The sequence below is a fragment of the Taeniopygia guttata genome, chromosome 2 (assembly GCF_048771995.1).
Source record: "Taeniopygia guttata chromosome 2, bTaeGut7.mat, whole genome shotgun sequence".
Classification (NCBI taxonomy): domain Eukaryota; kingdom Metazoa; phylum Chordata; class Aves; order Passeriformes; family Estrildidae; genus Taeniopygia; species Taeniopygia guttata.
Genome location: NC_133026.1, coordinates 4,838,842 through 4,859,913, shown reverse-complemented (window position 1 = coordinate 4,859,913; position 21,072 = coordinate 4,838,842). Strand labels below are relative to the sequence as shown.

At 44.9% G+C, this 21,072-nt stretch overlaps 1 protein-coding gene across 2 annotated transcripts in view; it reads right to left on the bottom strand.

The window, feature by feature from the left end:
• The window catches only part of OXSR1 (oxidative stress responsive kinase 1), an 87,367-nt gene extending 68,366 nt beyond the window's left edge, over nucleotides 1-19,001 (bottom strand). Inside the window, exon 1 of one of the 2 annotated variants that reach the window (XM_072925286.1) lies at nucleotides 18,654-19,001. In XM_072925286.1, coding sequence (XP_072781387.1) covers nucleotides 18,654-18,986 — 333 coding nt within the window. In that variant the 5' untranslated portion in view covers nucleotides 18,987-19,001. The remainder of the gene's footprint in view (nucleotides 1-18,653) is intronic. The other variant, XM_032746594.3, reaches the window with a different exon arrangement.
• Nucleotides 19,002-21,072: the final 2,071 nt, after the last annotated feature.

Sequence of the window (21,072 nt, the reverse complement as noted above, 5' to 3'; positions counted from 1 at the left end):
CCGATAGCTCAGAGAGCAGAGCCAGGTAAACACCCAGAGAAAGCGCTCCAGGCACTCCCCACTGTGCAGCTCCATGGCTTGGCTCAGCCATCACATCCAAGTGCTGCGCAAACTGAAGGAAAACAAGTGGATCTTTATGATCCCTTCCAGGGATCATTACAGCTCTGCAGACCAAAAACTCTCTCCAGACTCCAGCTTCCTTATAAAAGAGTGATTCTGCTAATGTACTTTAAAAAGATATGTCACTGAGGTCACACAGACTTTTAGGCTGATGTGTTCACCCAAAGTGTCAAAACTCTTTACTACCAACACTAATGAGGTTTTTCAAATATTTTTATGCACTAACTGCTGTTCTCATCTCTCCTCATTTTATGCAAAGACACGAGGTAGGTTTCATTCAAGCAGGTTCAGCTCCAGCTCTCACACTGCCTCATTTCTGGGTTGAAAACCACAGCCCCAGAATATTTAAATTCCAATGGGGAAAAAATACCATGTTTTAACATAGTATTCTTCAAACTGCTACAATTAGGGAGTTCTGGATTTAAAGTACCCAGCACCATCATATCCTCTGACATGCAAGGGAGTTTGCAATAGTGAAACTTAAAATCTGTTTGATGTTAAGTTCATTTTTGTTGGCTTCCAGAAGCTGTTGCAACATTTACATCTCATCAATAGTACACCTTGTTGTTTTACTTTCTACCTCTATCATGGTTCCCCACATTTACACACTTCACTGGAAAGGAGTAGTAGGATATGTGGAAAATAGTTCAAGTGTTCCTATTGCGAATACCTATAAAATGTTAATAAAAATAAAGATAAATGAAAACAGCTATTCTGTATTTTGGTGTAACACCCCCATTTTAGCAGATTCTTCTATTTTTAACACTATAAAAACTACTTCCAGATTCTGCAATTCAGGTAAAGCACACTTTTCCAAGCTTTGTGATTTTTTTTCTAGTACATTCACATAAACTGGGGGCAAAAACTTTCATTTTCAAACAAAGGTGACTGAAGCTCCCTACAATCAAGAGTCTTCTTACCAAGTTCCAGGTGAGGGAAAGAGCTTGAAACACAACCCTGAAAGACAGAGGAAAACTGCTCTTTTCTGAGTCACACTGAAATAAATTGAAAAGCCCTGAACTGTGGGACTCTGCTCCTCTAATCTTCAACCAGCACCTGCTACAGTGGGAGCTACAGGACTTTGACTTCACTTTATATGGCATGGCCAGTGCACCCTGGACATCAGCTTGCCAGGACTCCCTGTACTCAGGAGTTTACATTTTAATGGCAGAAGGCATAAGTGTGCAGAACACAGAATGCTAATGCTGCTAAAGCTTTATTATTTCCCAAAGCAAATGAGTTTTTAAGAAGGTCAAGACTTAGGCCATTTATTACTTGCACATATTGTTTTTCAGAGACTATTCATAGCACAAGGCAAAACAAAGTTATTAGGAAAAGGACAGCAATAACAGCAAGAATATTTTAAAAGGGCTTTGAAAACAAAGTTTGAGTGCTGTAAGCAGGTTCAATAGCAAATAACAGATGATGGGAAGGTCTATGCAGATATTTAATAGAAAGTGCTCAGAAAGAGCAAGGAGGTGAGTTTTGACAGAATTTGGTTAGACTGCCAGGAGCGTGGGTGAAATACACAACGTTAAGCACAGGACAAACACCCCAAAAGCAAACCTCCATATGCACTCCCAGCAGTCACTCGGCCCAGCAGGTGCAGGAATCCAGAATGGAAGCAGCAGTCCCAGCATAAACGAATTCCCACTCACTGGGAATCCTGGGTGGCCCTGACCTACTCCTCTTCACCCAGTAGCTGCTTCTCTTGGTTTGTTTCTGCTGCTTCTTCGATGAGGGGGAAAAAGTAAAAACACAAGGGCTCAAGACAAAGAGAGCAGCACACACAGAAGTAGTGACAAAAGGCAGAAGTAAGTTTGCACTTCCTAGCACTGCTGGTCTCCCTACAGCAATAGCCTTTTGGAAGTCAGAACGAAAAACAAACACTGTATCAGTTCTTTGGAAAGGGTTAGATCCCAGAAGAAATGTTGCTGCTGACACATTCAAAGAGCCAGTATTACCATTTCTTTCTTGGGATGTCTTAGTGCATAGTAATAGAGGCTGAAAACACAAGCCAGATGCTGGAAGAATATATGACTGTGCACCTCAGAGGATTGTCTTGTCACACAACCCTTTTCACTCTCCAGTTGGTTTCTCAGTGTGTATTTATACCTATAAAGCTACCTGTCCTCATAAGCACAGGTATCTGTGTTCAAAGACTCTTTCTGGATATCTCAGACACTCAGTAGAGTCAACATATTCCTGCTTCCCCCTACAACATGACATCCCAGGATTTCCATGCCAGTTAAACCCAGTTTGTGTAAGCACAACTGGCAGAAGTGCTTCTTACAATCCAGATGCAACATCATTACTGTGAACCAAGTCCTACACAAGATGAAGTCCAGGGCTTTAAAGAAGTCACCACACAAAGAATAGCTTTGTGTTTTATTCTTTTAGGATGTTCCTAACAGAAACAATAGATGCAGCCTAATTAAAAGCAGGACAATTCATGCTACAGCTCCTTTCCAGTCCTCAAGTCTGCAGGATCAATGCTCACCAGGACTTCAGGGTAAAAACTGCTTTTCACTAAATGCTGGACAATGCCCCAGCCTACAGGGACCCGATCTGTGATGAGTGTATGGCATTATTTGAACAGTAATGAAATCCCAAACTAAATCCTTCTGGGCACATGGCAGGGAATCATCTGAACTCGAGACTCCTCCCATTTAATTCCCTGCTGCTCCTACTTTTCTGGCAGCTCTCTTTAGTTCGATCACCACCTGCTCTCCCCACTCCCCCCTCTCCCGCTAATTCATCATTTCTTTCAGCTCCTCTGTAGCACTAATTATAGAGAAACAATGAAATCTCAAAAGCGTATCAAGCGAGGATTAAGCCAAGCTGCAGCACGATGTGCCACAAGCAAGCTGCTCTTTGGTGGCAGCAGCAGCGTGCCATGCTTCTAGGACCAAACAAAGACTGGTTTCCATGCTTCTCTGGAGAGTTCAGAAACATGGCAACATGGGCACTTCAGGCTTTGCAGCCACAGAGCTTGTTTATTAAATGCCAGGGTGTCAAGAGAAAGGAGAGAAGCTGCAGCAAGGATGCTGAACACATTGCTAAGTGAAAACTAGCATAGGGAGAGATGACACCAACAGAGAGAAAAAGCTCATTGAGGAAGTTACGTAAAGTTTGGGAGCAGGTAACAAATATGTGGGCAACAGCAAGAAGAGAAGAGATTTCCTGGGCTGCTATGAACAACCTTCAATGAGGAAAAACCCCAAAGGCAGTTTGTGCCAGGGTAGCACAACCTGGACAAACCAAGGTCTGCTGCAATCAGAGCCAACTGAAGTTCCAATGACGTGGGCAGCACAGGGTTAATGCTCCTGTGCTGGGCTCCTGCTCACTCCTCACCTCAAGACACTGATCAAGGTCAGTCTGAGGCTCTTCCCACTGCCTCTCTCAGCCTCTCTCAAGATCAGCTTTCGGAGAAAATTTACTCCCTGGTTAATCTCTTCCAACATAAGGGCTTAGCAAAACAATGAAAACTGGGCACAGCCAAATGCTTGCTGCTTTATTCCTGAAAAGCAGGAGATCATTTTGTTGAAGGATGATGGGGAGGAAGGAGACCCCAAATGGGTATTAGGATCTGCTTAATACCCCCTGCTTTTGCCTCTGTAAGGCTTTCAGATATAGTTCCAACCCTTAGGATAGCAGCTGCAAAATTCCTGCATAAGAGGGTCATGACCTACTTTAGAAAACACCGCCTTAAGAGGAAAACATACCCTTTCTAACCCCTGCTTCTTTCATGTTTCTACGATTAAATGGCTCTTTCTGAAATAAAACCAACCTCTGAAAGGATTAAAATAACCCAAATAAAAAAGTCCCCTAGCACTCGGTTACTGAAGCCTGATTTTCCAGGTTATCTCCTCTGGATCCCTGGTCCCTGTACCTTCAGCATCCCCAGCTCCAGCCTGAACTCCTTAAGTTGAGACAAACTCCCCATGAAAGCCCCAAAGGAGGCTGGATACCATCTCTTCTACAGTTCCACAATTTACATGAAGCTTCTGTTTTTGAAAATAAAGACAAACCTGCTGAGATCTCAGCTGAAGTTAACGGAAACCAATTATTTCAAGGCTAATTGGAAGAGTGGATAGCAGCGGACTGACCAGAGGACACAGCCTGTACCTACACACTTTGTCTCCAATTTAACTGAATCTCTGCAGCCACATAAGGCCACTGCAGCTCTCCCAGTAAGACTGGGATGGATTGCACCGATGCCTCTTCCCAGGCAAATGCAATTGAAGCCAGAGATCCTCTTGGCAGAGAGATCTGCTTAAGCAATGAACAGTCATGCCAAACGGTCACAAGACAAGCATCAAATCTTGGCTCCAGGACAGTGTTCTCCTACCCCATGCAACAGCACTTTGAAGTAGTTACATGGAAAGAGGACTCACAAAACAGTGTTGTCCACGCTTTACATATATTTCAGGCACCCTCAGAGATGTGAAAGTTTCCCTTCATTGTAACTTAGTTTCTCACAGAGTTGTTACAATCAACAGGGGACATGTTCCATAACAGTCTTGGAGCATCAGTCCTTATCTTACGGCAGTATGAAATCCCCTCTGTAGAGGAAATATTCTTTCCCAGGGTCAAATGAACTTTATGAACCATTTAGGTCTGAAGGAACCTCTAGTCCACCCTCCTGCTCAGATTCCTCAGCACTGAATACAGTCTAGTTTGGATTTTCTTTAACAAGAGATATTTCTACAATCTTTTTGGCCATTTCTGTGTTTGACCCCCCACATGGTAAGCTTTTTTCCCCTTGCTAACTAATCACATCTCCCAGTTTTTCTCCCAACCCTGGCCTTTCACCATGCACCTTTGTACATCTCCTCTAGAACTTCCCACTAGATAGCTGAGGACAGCAACAACTCTCCTAAGGCTGGGGAAATCCAGCTCTCCACACCTGCCCCGTAAGTCACATTCCCAAGTCTCCTTCAGCATGGGGCAATGCTCAGCCGAACACCTCCACACAGCCCTGCCCAGTGCTTCCACCCTGCCCTGCACACACACGACCTCTCTATTTTTAAGCGAGATCTGGAATCCATCCTCTACTATCTGCAGTGCGGTGCCAGAAAGCCGCTCGTGACGCAGGCTCTGTTTATAATTGTGCCCCCGGGTTTTCCTCTTATGAACAATGCACACAAAACACTTCCCTGCAAGGCTGCTCTGGACCAAGGAACGACTTTCAGGTGCCAGGTACCCCAAAGCCCAGGAAACCTTCAATGCTTTACAGCCCAGGCTCGGTATCCATGTCTCCGCAGGCTCACTCCATCTCTGGATGCTTCAACTCTTTGACAGCCTCATGCCAAAGAGCTGTGGGAGCCCTGCTCTGATTACTCATTCCAAGGACAATACAGCAATAAAACAAGAAGCTGTAAGACTGGGAATAGAACTTCTTATGCGTTCTTACAGAGCACAGGGCAAATACACATCTAATTAAATACTGGATTGCAAATTCAGACCCATCTTGTATTGTTTGGTCCATTTCCTGTGAAGGCAAAATGATGCCTCTATTTTCTGCTCCTCATTTGAGGCTTCTGATGAGAAGAGTCTTCTTGCAAAGAATGAACTGCTTCTAAAAACAAGCTAGCAAAAAAAAAAAAAAAAAGCAAGCCTACTCTCGAATTTCCAGCCAACTCAGCATGGTGTGGGAATACTCCTTTCCCCAAGCAGGACTTGGTAACAAGAGTCCATTGGATGTCAAAGTCTTGCTGGCACAAGCCCCACGATTCAGGAAGAGTGAAGTAATGCAATGCTAATGGTCCTTGAATATGTTTTTCAAGCCCTCTCCCCACTACACACCAAATTCTTACTACAAAATGGAAGATAACATCTACAATAACAGCTACAAATAGCATTAATAAAACCAAAGGGAATTCATAACAGGACTTGGACATACTCCTAGTACTGCCACAAAAGTCTGCTTACCTGTGGAGAGGAAAAAGCTTTCACAGCAAAGTATCATCAACTCAGCATGGGACTGCAGGAAGAGTGTTAACAATTCTAGAAGTGGAGTTAAAGCTTCTATTCAGCAGGAGGATCACTTGGGTGCTTCTAGCACTGCTCAGAGTGAGCTCAAACAGCAAGCTGGCTCTGAGTACTGCTGTTAGAGACACTGGGAACAGCAGCAAAACCAGTAAGGGAGAATTCAGCTGGCTTTGCTCTGTGCCTGGGTGGGAGGCCTGTGATAAACTGAAACAACAGCAGAGCAATAATCCATGGAGAAGACACAAAAAAGTTACAAAAGCCAAGAGTGAGCACAGCTCCCCTGCCACAGCAACATGGGAGTGCAGACATGCGCCTACCCCCAGGAAACTCCCAGAGCTGCACCAACACAGCCACACTCTCTCCCAACCACCTCTCCAGGATTCATTCCCAATACAAATTGACTGTGAATAGTATTGCCTATTGAGAGAAGAACCAGGGCTTTACATTTCTTTACAAACTGAAGGATGACACATCCACAGCACAAGCACCTATTTAAAACCCTGGCAGAGGCAGTAAGAGGCCAGGTTTAACCTGGTGCACCTTCTCTCAACTCGAGTCATGCTGTGTTTGATCAACAGCAGAGATGGAAAGATGCTGTGTAGAGAAGAGGGAGAGAAACACTTGCTAATACAGTGCAGGGAAGAAATGAATCAGAGAAGCATAAGCAAAGGCAGAAAGTGAAAGCACATTTAACTGGAAAGTTGTGAGGGAGCCAAATTTAAAGCCTGTATGGGGGGGTGGAGGAAAACCAGCGATCCCCATGGACTACATATCACAGCACAAGTATACACTACATGTGAAGACGCCTGCACTACGTGCATGCTACAATCCTGTAGGCAGCTTAAGAGCTGAACTCTCACATTTACAAGGCAGTGGCTACCCTCGTATTTCTGATGAAAAGGCTTTAGGAACAACAGCTCAACTCTGATTAAAAGAAATAATTTTAAAACATTGCATTTCCGTGTGGTCAATGTCAAAATGTCGCCCCGCCCTTCAGCCCAGCCTAACTCACAACACCGCATGCAGCAGGTTCATTCAGGCTCACCTTGAGCACAGCCCAGTGCTGGGAACACTCAGCTGGGCTCAAGCCAAAGGTGGTTGCAGGTACAGTGAGACACAGAGCATGTGCTGGACAACACCTGAGAAAGGCCAAGGATGGGGAAGTAACAAGTCCAGGAATTAAGGCTTAAATACAAGTGACTTCCATTTCACACCAGCACATCTAATGACTACAGTCTAGACCTTTTACTGAAGAATTGGAAGGAGAAATAGGAAAAAGCAATTTTCACTCCTGAATTCCTGTTTGTTTCATTTAAATTTCAGGTGTATCTCTTTGCAATGCTCTCTGACAATTTATTGGAGTACATCCAGAGCTCAAGTAGTTTGAGATTCTGTGCAAGTTGTGAGGCCAAAGATTTCAAGCAGTACTTACAATACAAGGGATTTCTGTTATTAAGACACCATTATGTGTCTTTCTCAAAGCCTGAGAGTCTTTGCTCAATTTATGTCAGTGCCTGCAGTGTCCAACAGACAACTGATATTCCAGCCTTAATCAAGCATGCTCAAAGAATTTCAGAGAATAAGGAGAAGCATATTCTGAAAGTCTGCTGTCCAATTAGAAATAGAGCCAAAACATTTGAACAGCACATAAACTTGCTGACAGTGAGTTATTCAACATCTTGACAAGAGCTCTCACAGCTGAGAATACCACTGAAAACCACACAGCATGTCCAGAGCTCAGAGGTTTCTGCCCATGTAAGACAATGTATTCCTCAAGGTTCCTAGTGCTCCATGTACAGTGGAGAAGGATGATAAGCCAGCAAAGATCACACAGTGCTGCCAGCACTTGTTGAAACATGCTTCCCCTCCAGTGGTCCATCAATACAGAAACGCTCAATGCTGCAGACTTATTGCCCAAGTCTTCAATTCACGTCTCAGGACTCAGAGGAAGGAATATAAACCCAAATCAAATCACTTGTAAGAAGTCCAATATTATTTTCAGAGCCATCAGCAACTGATGGGCAATACCCCAAGCTAGGTACATCTCCCTATGGCCCCACTGAACTCTAAATTATAAATAAATAAATGACATTGATTTCTAAGCTGTAGAGGTTAGCTACTGTAATCTCAATGACTCAATACCAAGGTTTCTGCAGAAAGGAATGGGAGTCCTATGGAAATTTTCATCCCACCCCATACAACATTGTTCTCTCAAAAATCTTTCAGTATCTCTTAGGCCCTGAACACAGAAAAATGTCATCTGTTTTCCACCTTCGGCAAACACTCAGGCTGAGAAACCTCACAGACTACCCAGAGAACTGACAGGCTTGGAGAGAAAATGGTCAGCCTGTCAATATAAAACAGGCCAGGACTGGAACAGAGAGAGAGGAATAGTGTTGGCCATGCAAAGCATGTCAACAAGATATGTGACAAAGTTGTCACTGGGTCACTTTGCTGTTTGATTTCATCTGCAGTCACCAGCCCACACACATGCAGCCAAGGTGAGCTTCCCACTGCCTCTGTATGACAAAGAGCTGCAGCCCCTCAGCATCAGACTCCACACCAGAGCACGATAAGCAAGGAAAACAAGTCCAGACAAAAAGCAACTGGCCACAGAAGGTATCAGCAGAGAGAAAGATTGCCAGGGTGGAGCATCAGCCCATCTGACATTCCTCCAAAATTTCCACTGCAAACACCAAAGCACAAAAGAGAGGGTGGCAGAGGGTGCTGCACTTAGCTGTATGCCTAACCCCCTGCAACCCTCAGGATATCCCAGGTAAGTCCAGACTAGCAGACATTCCCATCATGCCTTTAATAAAACACCCTCCAGCTGTCCAAGGTAGCCAGGTGATTTGGGGAACACCTCTGAGACCATTTTCCCCACGGCAGTAACTACAGTAAGCTCCAAGGGCCAGTTACACAAGTCCTGCATGACCTGCCACATTTACTTAAGATGCTATTAGCATGCCTAAATTAGATTTTTAGTTTGAAACCAATTATATTTATTTGATTTTGTGCCAATATCTCTGGCTAATTTAAAGTGCACTGCAGCTATGCAGTGTTAATTCTACACGATGGAAAGCAGGTTCAAACATCTCATTTCCAAACACAGCAACTTTAGTGGAGAAAGTTCATCCTTCCCTTTTAATCACTGTCAGTTGCCTTTATGGTATATGCAGCAATGTAAATATCATGCTAGCTGTCATCAGGTATTACCAAGGCTCAAAACACAGCACTGGTACAGTAGCCAAGCCAGAGTTCTCCTTTCTTCCCTCCCAATTTTTATCTCTGAATTCTGTCTCAAATGTAATTGTCAGCTGTAGAGGATATTTTATTTGGCCGGGTTTCCACTTAACAGAACAATCTGTCTGCTTACAGTGCAGATGTTTGATAGTACCGTGGTTATTTTAGGTAAATAAGCTTTTAAGTATCAGATATATCCTCTCTCAAAGGCTATTATCCTTTCTTTTCAGCAAATATCTTGATCTAGTAAAGATTTTCTGCATCTATTAGTCCATTCAGCACAAAAGATTAGCCCACTAGTTAAAAATTACATTCTTTAACCAAGAGTAACAAGAACCATCCTGAGCCTTAGGATGTAGACAAATAACTGAGCTGAGGTTGCCAGTTCATCAGGCCTCACAGCTGTTGAAATAAGATTTGCATTGGGGAGTCTTTCAACAGGAAACCTGTTCATGCTCAAGATGCTTTTTCAGTGAAGTACAGTTTGCTGCAAGTCAATACGAAGGTATTTATTAGCTGTTAATACCAAGCTATTTATTAGACAGCAATTGGCATCCTCAATGACTATTTTTACTTTAGTGCAAGCTGGAACTTATGGCTTCACCTTTCAACTTGCTTGCTGCTCCTGGGGGGACCTTATTGCCCTCTACAACTCCCTGAAAGGAGGCTGCAGCAAGGTGGGAGTCAGTCTCTTCTCCCAGGTAGCAAGTGACAGGATGAGAGGAAATGCCCTTCATTGAAAGGGCAGTCAGGCACTGGAACAGGCTGCCCAGGAAAGTGGTGGAATCACCATGCCTGGAAGTGTTCAAAAAACACTGGATGCAGTACCTGGGGACAGGGCTTAGTGGTGACCACAGTGGTGCAGGGTAATTGACTGGAGTTGATGATCTAAAAGGTTTTCTCCAATCTTAATGATCCCATGACTCTACAATTTTATGACTACTTCACATGGTGAGAGACAGAAATGGTCACAAAGAAGTGGCCTAAGAAGTAAAAACATAACACATCAAGTTTCCAAAGAACTCCATTTCCATTGGTAGATCTTGAGGAATCACAAACTGGAGGCATTTGTATCAACACCTTAAGACAGCACAAACAGCAAGATTCAGCTTCCCTGCACCTTCGTAGGGAATTGTCCTCACAGCCAGAGCCTGAACATAAAGCAAGTAGTGTAAGAAAACCACCAAGCCTCAGCCACATGCTATGAAGGACAAGGCATCATTACTTCCCACTGTGATGGGGAATCCATTAAGCAGCTGCTCCATCCAACAATGACAGGGTCTCAGGGAGGTTTGAGTGTTTAATAGAACGTGTGTCAGTAATTCCCCCATGTGCCATTTCCAGCACAAGCATTCATTAATTCGCTATAGTGATTACATAATTTGGCATCAGCCAGAGCAGGGGACTGAACTCCACGACCCTGGGAGTGCTCACTAGCTGTGTCTCAGCAAAGGAAGTGACAGGAGCTTTCTGGTTTTGTTCTGAAAATTGACATCATTAAATCCATCTCTGTAGATTTTGCAGCAAAGCTACCCTACAACAAGAAGCATTGTCTTTAATTGACAAATTTTCAAGACATCAAGATAACCTAATACTATGCTGCCTGCCTGAAGCTGGAGACAGCCTGAAATTTCCAACTGCAGTTTCAGCTGCCCCACTTACCTCAACAGGTATCAGCTCAGAGCACAGCCGAGCTGACAATTTTGTTAAGAAAAATATTCTGTAAGTGCTCTCATCCCACAGCCATAAATGTGCTCTCTCACTTTTCAAATACCATCATCTTCCAATACCTTCTGCACTGTTTTCAAGGCTTCCTTTTCAGAAAAGCTGGAATGAACCCCAGAACTTAAGGAAATGGACTTTAAATCCCCCGAAGACTGAAAATGAACAGGAGCCTAGCTCAGAGAGAATCAAAATTGAAAATGCACAACCTGTCCAACAGTAACTATGGAGCTTTCAACCAATATTTAGTAAACCAGCAGCTTTACAAAACACGTTGAACTGCCCCAAAATGCAATAATCTCACACCCTGCCACAAGTACCTCAAGACAATTCCACATTCACAAATAGTTTTTTCAGATATTTTCCTACCCGGCAACACCCTCCCCTGTAATAAACTGTAAAATTTGACAATTAGCTCTGCTCTAAGGCAAAAGCCAACTTCAATTCTTCCACGCAACAAGGCAGCAGAGGATACCACCGGACAAGCCACGTGCTCAGTCAGATCTCACCAGAAGTGAGGTGGGTACTCAAGGTCAAATTTTCACTCTGCAGTTTTAACTTAATTCAACTCTGTGGATGGATGAAATGGGAACAGCACCTTCCCACACAGTTTTATTAATAGCAAGGTGCTAGCAATAAGAGTAAAGTTTGTCCTTAAATTACCATTCATGACTATAAAACAGTAAAACTCTGGCAAAACCCAAGGAGAGTTTACTACAGTAAGAGATGATCAGTGAACTATTTCAATTCACACTATTTCTTAACAGATGCTTGTACCTTTTCTTTCCAGAATGAATTTACATAGTCTCATTTCCTGCCCAAAGGAAATATCCATTGGGAGAATGCTATAAAGTCAGTCTAGCATGGAACAGTGAAATGAAAGAAAACACTAATTTTTTCTCTCCCTGCCCCAAATTCTCAAGACAAGGCAGTTGGAGCAGAAAATTGAAATCTGGCAAAAAATTAAAACCTCATTCAGATAAACTTTTTTGTATTCCCTCACAAATGCATTTTAATTTGACCGAGTTATCAGACTTTGAAGGTGTCATTTCACAAGCATGCAGTACAAGCTGTATAAAACTGTAAGGGATGGGAGGTGAAAAGAAGATTTGCCTAATATGGTAATTTGGTGAGAAAGCGAACCAGTGCTCTGAATTTATGCTGTACTTTGTTCACAGATGGGATCTTGAAGCCTTTAAGAGTGGAAGAGAATCATCCCCTGCAGACTGACCAGTGTGTAGAACCAAAATGGTCTCAGAAATCCTGGCAAGGTACATTAGGCTCCAGTTTGATGGAGGTTGATACATAACCAAATATTTTTTTCCAGGATGGAATTTCTCTTAATTACAAGAAAATTCACATTAAACAAAAATTCTGTGTGCAGTGGTACACACCAGGAAGTAAGAACTTTGGAAATAAGAACCAGGTTTAAGAACCTTGGGGAGTGGTGAGAGAAAGGACTTGGAAAAAACTTTTGCTGGTTCTTGCAGCTGTTGAGCAGTTGTGAAAAGAAGTACTGGATTTTTCATTTGTGCATATGTATCACCACAAATCTCTACCTGCTTTTACAGTGTGACAGGACCACCTAATATAGTTAAAGCCAAGAAATATGCAGGCTGTGATGATTAACATGAAAGCACCACTCATGAGCAATGCTTCAAGGCAAACACCATGCTCAGACAAGTTAAGGGATGAAACTTGGGGCTGACAGAACCCCACACTAAGGTAAATCTCTTCATTTATGTTCATACACATGAGAAATTCTCACTCAGTACCATGAACCCAGTCAGGCACTTGTATCCCTGCTGCCATTCAGCTGGAGTTACGCCATTTGCTAAAGTGATCTTGTCTCACTCAAACCAGACAAGCTGGATTTTGCTCTTAGTCTGGCTCCCTTCATTAGTATATGCATTTTTTGCCTACCAGAGGTACCCCATCTCTTCTCACACACCAGGAGTTACGACCTTCTGATTAAGAGCCTGGACTGCCTGTCAGCCAGGGACCTAACCCTGTCTCCAAGACTTTCCCGTGTGGCTGCCAGGAAGAGAGACGGAGTTCCACGTGTTTTTTAGAAATGTCAATGCTGAACTCCCTTCGGTGAAGTCACAGGAAACTGCAGAAACTTTGAGAGCCAAGTCCTTCATATCTGCATCTCAGTTGTTTGATTCTAAAGGCAAGGCAGGATAATAGGCTGAACTTGTCTGGAAAGCCCCAGCATCCTGATATTTCAAAGATTTTGCAATGCCAAATTCCACTGCTCCAACAGCTATTCTTCTACACCCACAAAGCCCTCAAGTCTGTCTCTCCCTATTAAGAAAGTTTAATAACACCAAGTTTACAAGCACTCCATTAGCATGTCCACAGCTAAATTTATTGCTGCAGGGATTTATGGAGGATATTGTCCATTTTTGAGGAAATCTTCCAAGAAAATTTGACCAAGACACAGTTTGTTGCAATGAACTAATACAATTAGCAATAAGTGTTATTGCCATCATTTTAAAGAGCTCCATCTTTTATTAAAAGATTACATCTCTACACTCTGGCTTAGTGGGCAAGCTGCTAACACTCAGAAAGAAAAGAGATGCTGCCAAGTTTAAAAAGACAAACGTTCTGGGATTCTCTTCAAGATTTCATCAGCTGCAGAAGCAAGAAGCCTCCTAGGCATGCATTTGTCAGGCAGCATGTACACCCCTCAGGTGTGCTCAGGAGCACAGCACAGCCACACTTCCCAGAACTAGCCAAGATATTTGCATTAAACTGAAACTATTTAAATGGATTCTTGAGAAACTGAAGTGTTAAACATTAATCAGTCCAGGTACCTAACAGTACTGGAAGCAACTGCCACATAGAAACCAACCCCAGGAAAGTGTGAACTCTTCCACATTAAACACCCTGCATGCTGGTTTTTTTCCTTAACACCCTGGAATAACTGAAACCAGCAGGATCTGTCTCTGCTTTCCCCTCCAACCAGCAGCAAGGCTAATAACCATATATTCTTCCCAGCCAGCCTTCTTCATCATTGCTTAGCTTTGTAAGCCCTCCTTTTGCTGCCTTGAGCATTTTATCCTCCTTCCTATCAGGACAGACAACAGAGGCACTAAAAAAAAGGCACGTGCACAACCAAACACCTTTTGCTTTCACTTCCCCAGAGATGAAAAGTGACTTATTTCAGCTCTAATTCTAGCAGGGCAATGGTATCAAAGGTCTTAAAGAAATTAGATGTTCCAAGTATCCAGAGGAAAGGTAGCTTGGATGCAGGAGCAGCTTGGCTATTCTGTTGCACTCAGGATCACACAAAATATATTTGTCTATGTCCAAGCAGCAGAGAAACTGGTATTGAGCATCTCGTACTTCAATTCCCAAGCAGAACAAGTACTATGAATGACCACTCATTTTTTAGCTTATCTACAATTGCCCAAAGTTAATTTAATGTAAGTTTTAACATAATATAAAACAACTAAGGCTTTTCCACCAACTTCATGTGGAAAAAATGAGCACACAAAGAAAGTCTTCAAATGAATTAACCAGCCTGACTACTGGGAATACTGTATAGGAATCAATTTTGCTCAGCAAAGCTGGGGGGGAGGAGTGGGAATCCATGAGGAAATGCTAAAACAAAACATATGGCACCAAGACTGAATCCTAAACACTTCATTTAGAGCTCAGGCAGTTCTATTTTGTACAGTGTAACATTTTTCTTGAATGGATTTTAAATATCAGGCGTGTGAAACTGGCTGCAGCCAGCACACAGGCACCACAGCTAGCAATGAACACCATGCTCCAAAAAAAAACCCAACCCCTAAAGTTATCATTGGACAAGAGCCTCCCATTCTAGCCTGGTTTTTACATCCAAAGACCCCAATTGCTCCTGCTCAGCACCTCCAGGCTGCTCTTTTTTAACAGCCATGATTTCTCAGCACAAGTCTCCTACACAAGCACCAGACAAATTACCATGGACATCTTGATAAAATTTGGGAGAGCAGATACCTTAATTCTAAGAAGTTCCTCTCTACCCACAAAAAAAAGTTCTCCCACACAGGGATGAGATAAACACAGATAGAAATCTAATTTTCAGCCCCAAAAGATCAACATGATCACACGCAAAACCCAATTCCAAAGCTACTTGAACCACAGTCATTAAAAAAACTAATCATTCCTAAAATGGTGACTTCAATTTTCAATTTAGCCTTGATTTCTGATGGGATAAGAAACTCCCACCACATCTGTTCATGCAGCCTGCGCTGTCCTCATCGCTGCAAAGGAATCTGTCAGGGGAGAGAGGGCACAGGAAGAGAGCCTGGGAGCACTCCCACCACTAATTTATCTCCTGTTTCTGGCATGGGCTGCTTGTAGCAAAGGGGATGCTCCTAAATCAAACAGCCACAGTCAGCACGGCTCTAATCTTTCCAAAAAAGTAGCAAAAGGAGAATGACCCAGTTCCAAGCAACTTCACTCCTGCTACCAGCATTTCCAAGAAGAATTGTGAGATCCAGGGGACCTGAATGTGTGAGTATCTGATCAGCACAAGCAGCATGAGGTCGAATTTTTTTCAGGCTTCAAAAAGAAGACTGCAGTAATTTATATGCAATCCATGCTCAGAAGATCAACCACCTTCACAACCACAGCACAGACTATATTCTGCTTTTTAGATAAAAATTGCAGCACCTCCAAAGGCCCTATTCACCTGCAGAACTCTTGCTACTCTGGGGGTACATTTCACTAGAATGCTTTTTAAATTGCTTCCTCTACCCCACCTGCATTTCATCTTTTTTTAAAAATGAAATCAGGTTCTCATCTGATCGAAGTTCCTTGATTCAGTGTACCAAAAGTTATTTAAGCCTAAGGAGGCTACTCAGCAGTTATTAATATTAACCAAGCATAATCAACATGGATTTTAATCCACACCTTTATAATGGCATGAGTCATCCCCAGTGCTGAATAATCCTTTTTTATTTATATATAGTATTAGCCAGAACCAGGGGAGCACTTTTACAGTAGAGGTTCTCTTTGTAGGTCGGAAACTTGCTTTTTCTATTCCTGCACTTGAGTGATATGGAACCATACACATCCAATAAAAGCCACACATGGCTATTTTCAAGCAAAAACAAATCCAAGTACAAGTTAAAGAACTGGACTACAAACGGATTTCCATTATTCCAAAAAACAGCTGAGCTGGTAATCTCAAAATTTACTCTAAATTTTAAGACTAATGTTTTGTTTGTTTTTTTTCATCAGGAAGCAAGTTAAATCCTTTAAAACCACCGGTACAAGGTTCATCTCTTTCCACACCAGAACGTCTCTTAGTTCCGTACTGAAGAACCTTTACAGCTCTTCAGTTATAAAGAGAGCTCAAAAGAAAAAAAAAAAACCCAACCAAAAAACCCTTGAGGTTTACAGGAGACACGAAGCAGGAGGCAAGGCAGTCCAGCTCAGTTAACACAGTGACATTTTGTCCCACAAATCATATACGTGCTAGGAAACTTGCGTCACATCTCCATCCAGGCCGCTGGCAGACACACCAGTGTTTGAAACGAGTAAAGGGGGGGCAGGGGACAGGAAAGTTAAAAAGAGAAACCATATGTTTGCAATATACACATCTCAGTGTACACTCCATCACGTGCCAAAATGCCAACACAACCTTTCAGTGAGCAGGCGACATCCAGAAACTCAGTCTGCAGAGGAACAGGGAAAACATAAGAAATTAAACACTTTTACCAGATTTCTCCCCAAGAGCTGTCAGTTAACATGAGACAACACATCTCTGTGTGTCTCCCGGTACTCCGAGGCTGTGGGATGTGTGTATGCAGCAGCAAGTTCTCCCAAGAGCAGAAGTGTATTTACATTCCCTTTTGTTCCATCCCTCCCTGCTCCCCAGCTACAAAGAGGCATTCGCTCCTATCCTTGATTACTCAGGTCCAAATCCTTGCTTTTGCCACCAAAACACACCCCTTTTCAGGCTCTCAAAAGAAAAGGAAATATTTCCTCTGAAAAATTCAGTTCTTTCCCCAGGAAACCGGTGGCATGTTCCCCCCCTTCCTCCCCACACCTGTATCTCTTGCTCCTCGGGGAGGCTGAACATCCTTCTCCTCGGGGCACATTTTCCAGAGATTTAAAGGGTTGGTCTGTAGGATTACATCTTTCCTGTCTTTACAGGGAGCTGGTCTCCTTCTTAAAACACTGCTGCTCTCTCAAAGCAGAGGGAGGACAAAGCCTGATCCCAACAGAGCAAAAGGGATTTCCAGAAGGATCTCCCCCTCTCCACAGCTTTAGTTCCTTCCTACTTTTAAACAATGCTAAGAATTTAATCTCTTAAAACAGCATTTTCACAAACTCTCCCACCCTCAACAGAAAACAAGCCTCCCCACGAGGCACAGTGGAAAGCCTGGGCATGACAGCGCTACGTCACCCAGAAACTTCAAATAAAAGCACTCCACAAAGATTACCCAAAGAATTAATCTCCTCCCTAAAACCCTTTGGCCTGGAGCCTGCCCTGCCACTCTCCTGCTTCATTCCGAGTCTCCGGAGGGTGAGACGGGAGGCACCGACCTTAGAGTCACCTGTGGCACCACCTCTGATATGTCACACACTCACCCTAGAGCAATATATCCCTCAAACACACCCCGACAAAATGGTTGAGACAGCCAATAAATCAGTACAGTGGGAGGCCTTTGGTAAGTGGGCAGTTTAACGCCAAGAGAGAGTGAAGAAGGAAAAAAAAAATCATTTAATGGAGAGAGCAAGGACTGGGGCCTCGAGCTGAGGACAATGAATGAAAACGCACGGCAGCAGCAAAATCCCAGGGTAAAAGGTTCATTCGGTGGCTCTACCAAAGCCTCCGTGCAGGGACCAGAGCAGCGCGGGGCTCCGAAACTGCTGAGAGGTGCGATCGCCCCAAAATGAACCGGGCTGCCCTGGAAAGAGAGAGTCCACGCAAGCTCTGGGTTCACTCCTGCTGAGCACCTCAAGCCCAGCACATCCCAGACCACACCGTGATGGGAAGCGAAGCCCCCCAGCGCAGATCCCGTCCCACTCACCCCGACACCAGGAGACACAGACCCTGCCCAGGGGGGCATCCCCGCGACCACCACAATCCTCTCCTGGCATGGGGCAGCCCCACATCCCCTCCTGCTGGTCCCACACACACATGAGGAGGGGCAGCAGCCTCAGCAGAGGAGTCTCACAGACCCTCAGAGTCCCCCGCAAAGTGGGGGGACAGATCTTCTCACATCCTTCCTACATACGTGGCTGGAGGAGGGGGGTGGTCACACAGTCCCAGTTCCTGACAGGGTGTGTGCGACGGGATCCCTCCAGCTGAGGGACACCCCAGACCCTCACACCCCTCAGAGTTGGGGGACAGATACCCCCCTCGGCTGAGGGGTCCCCCAGACCTTCACACGCCGTGGGAGAACGGACCCTTCACACCCTCACATGGCAGAGGGAGGGGGAAGCCACACAGTCCCACTCCTTTGCGCGGTGTGTGACAGGATTCCCCTCAGCCGAGGGGACCCCCGCTTCCCTCAGAGGAATCACATCCGCGGGGCACCCTGCACCGCCCCACCCCAATGACCGCTCACCGATGACCTCCTGCAGCTCGTAGTCATCCTTGTTGATGGACCAGGGCAGCGCGCTGGGCTCCTCGGCCATGGCCGCGCCGCGCCCGCCGCCCTCCGCGCCGCGAGGGGGAGCGTCCCCGAGGGGCGAGGGAGCGGAGAGGAGGCGCTGCGGTGTCCCGGCTGTCCCCGAACCACGGCCGAGTCCGAGCCCCCTCCTCCTCCGCCTCCTCCTCTCCCGCCGCTACCGCCGGCCCAACTCCGGCCGCCGCCACCTCCTGCACCTGCCCATGCCCGGAGCGCGAACGTCACCCGCGCGCGCCCCGCCCGCCGCGGCGGGGCGCCGCCCGCCGCCATCTTGAGCGTGGCGTGGCGACACCCCGCCCGCCGCCAGAAGGTGACTACGCCACGGTTTTCTCGGTTATCACCACCGGCCTCAGGGGACGGGCCGGTAAGGGAGAACCGCAAAGCGAAGGACGGAGGAGGAGCCCCTAAGGAAAAGGCGGGGGGATGCCACACACAAGATGGCGGCTGGGAGCATCGTCCCCGCCCTCAGGCACTGGGCGGGAGCGGGTGTCGGTTTAAGAGCAGTGAGGGCAGCGATTGGCTGCCCGCTCCGGATGCGCTGCTCCTATTGGTCGAGCGGCTGTCAATCATGCGCTGGCGTTTCCCGGGTCCCTGTGCCCGAGGGGCCGGGCCCCGCTCATGCCGTGAGGGGATCCAGAGTGGGGCCTGGCCCGGGCGCTCCCGGGATGCACAGTCCGTGTTTAAAAATAGTGTTTAAAAATAGTGTTTAAAAATAGTGTGTGGGTGTATGGGATCAGGAGGCCTGGTATGCTCGCAGCCCCTGAGGATGGGCAATTCTGTGCTCCACACCGCAGTTCCAGCGTTCGTGGATATGTCCGACACTCTCATGGAGATGTCCTGCACGCTCATCATATGGTTTAAGGCTCCACACCCGGAGCTTTTTTTATCTGGATGCACTCAGGAGTACATCTGGTCATCGATGAAAAGAAATTTAAAAGAGTGAGGAGTACAAGCATGAGTGGCACCATGCACTCAAGAAGGCTGATGTCACTCTCTAATATATATACATTTAAATGTATATTTATATAAAATATACATAATTCATTTGAGAATTACTTGCTTTCCCCAACATGAAAAGAAATAAAACAGCATCTCACTATTGCAATGCAGGACTGTAACCATCAGGAGAACCGACTTGGAGTATCAGGTTTCATCCTTTGCTGGTCACTGTTCTTCTTGTGGCTTGATGTCAGGCCCTTCTGTGGGTCAAAGAACATCAGTTACATGTATTTTTAGTTTATTAGGACAAATTCCTGAGATGCCTCTGGTGAGCCAGGCTTTGTGGAGGGCCACTGCCAAAGGCACGGTCTGACCGCAGTGCTTTCACTCTAATGCAGGACAGCAGCTCCTTCCTTCACTCTTTTTTGTCTCTACAAAAGCCCCCAGCCCCATCTCGCTCGCTGCTCTACGGGCACTCCACAGCTCTGTCATAAAGCAGAAGCTCCGACTGAAAAGCTGTTTGTTTTCCTGCTTGTCTGTGTTAAACATTCCCCTGCTGAGCCATTTTTAATATTTGCTAAATATGCCTTAATTACTGCTCGGAACTGTCTCTGTGATCTTTTAACCATGTTATAGAAGGAGTTTATATAGCAATTAAAAACAGGTTTTACCCCAGAGCAGGCACCCGGGTAGCCAGTGTCGTATTTCTGATAGCTAACAGCATGTTAAAAATGGATCTGAGCCAGGCACCAACTACAAAAAGAGGCTTATACACTTAATTTTACCACATGCTTTTAAATTCAGAACCATCTTTTGGATTCTCTTATTCTGGGCTGAAAATCCTCTCCCTGAAGGCAATGCTAAAACTCTTACTGCTTTAGACCACTGGGGTAGGATTAGGTCCACAATGTGCCTTGTTCTTTAAGAATAACCACAGGCTCTGATCAGAATTAAAATTTAAAATGTTCACTGGCAAGACCACTAGTGGCCACGTGAGCATAGAGGGATGAGTGCTACATTTTAGTTTTCCATATCTGCCATGAAAAATGCATTTCCATATTTTTAAACCCAGATTTCTCATTCCCTAATAGTCTCCAGGTCTCATAAATTTGGCTTTTTTTTTTTTTTTATGAACTCAGCATTTTGAGTCTCTCAAAAGTCAGAGTTTGCTGTTGCACTCATTCATTTAGTGGGTTGTTCCAACCTGAATCTGCTGAGGGATGAAAACATGGAGCTGGATTCCACAAAGCTTTTATTCCTTAGCCAGCTACAGACCTCCAAGCAACTTCCCTTCTTTCATCACTTCTGCTTATCCTCTTTTTCCTGATTTGCTGAATTTTGCCTGTCTCGTGTAGGCTGTGAGCTCCTCAGGGCAGAGGCAATGCCTCTATTTATAAAAGAGCTGTGAAGTGGTGCT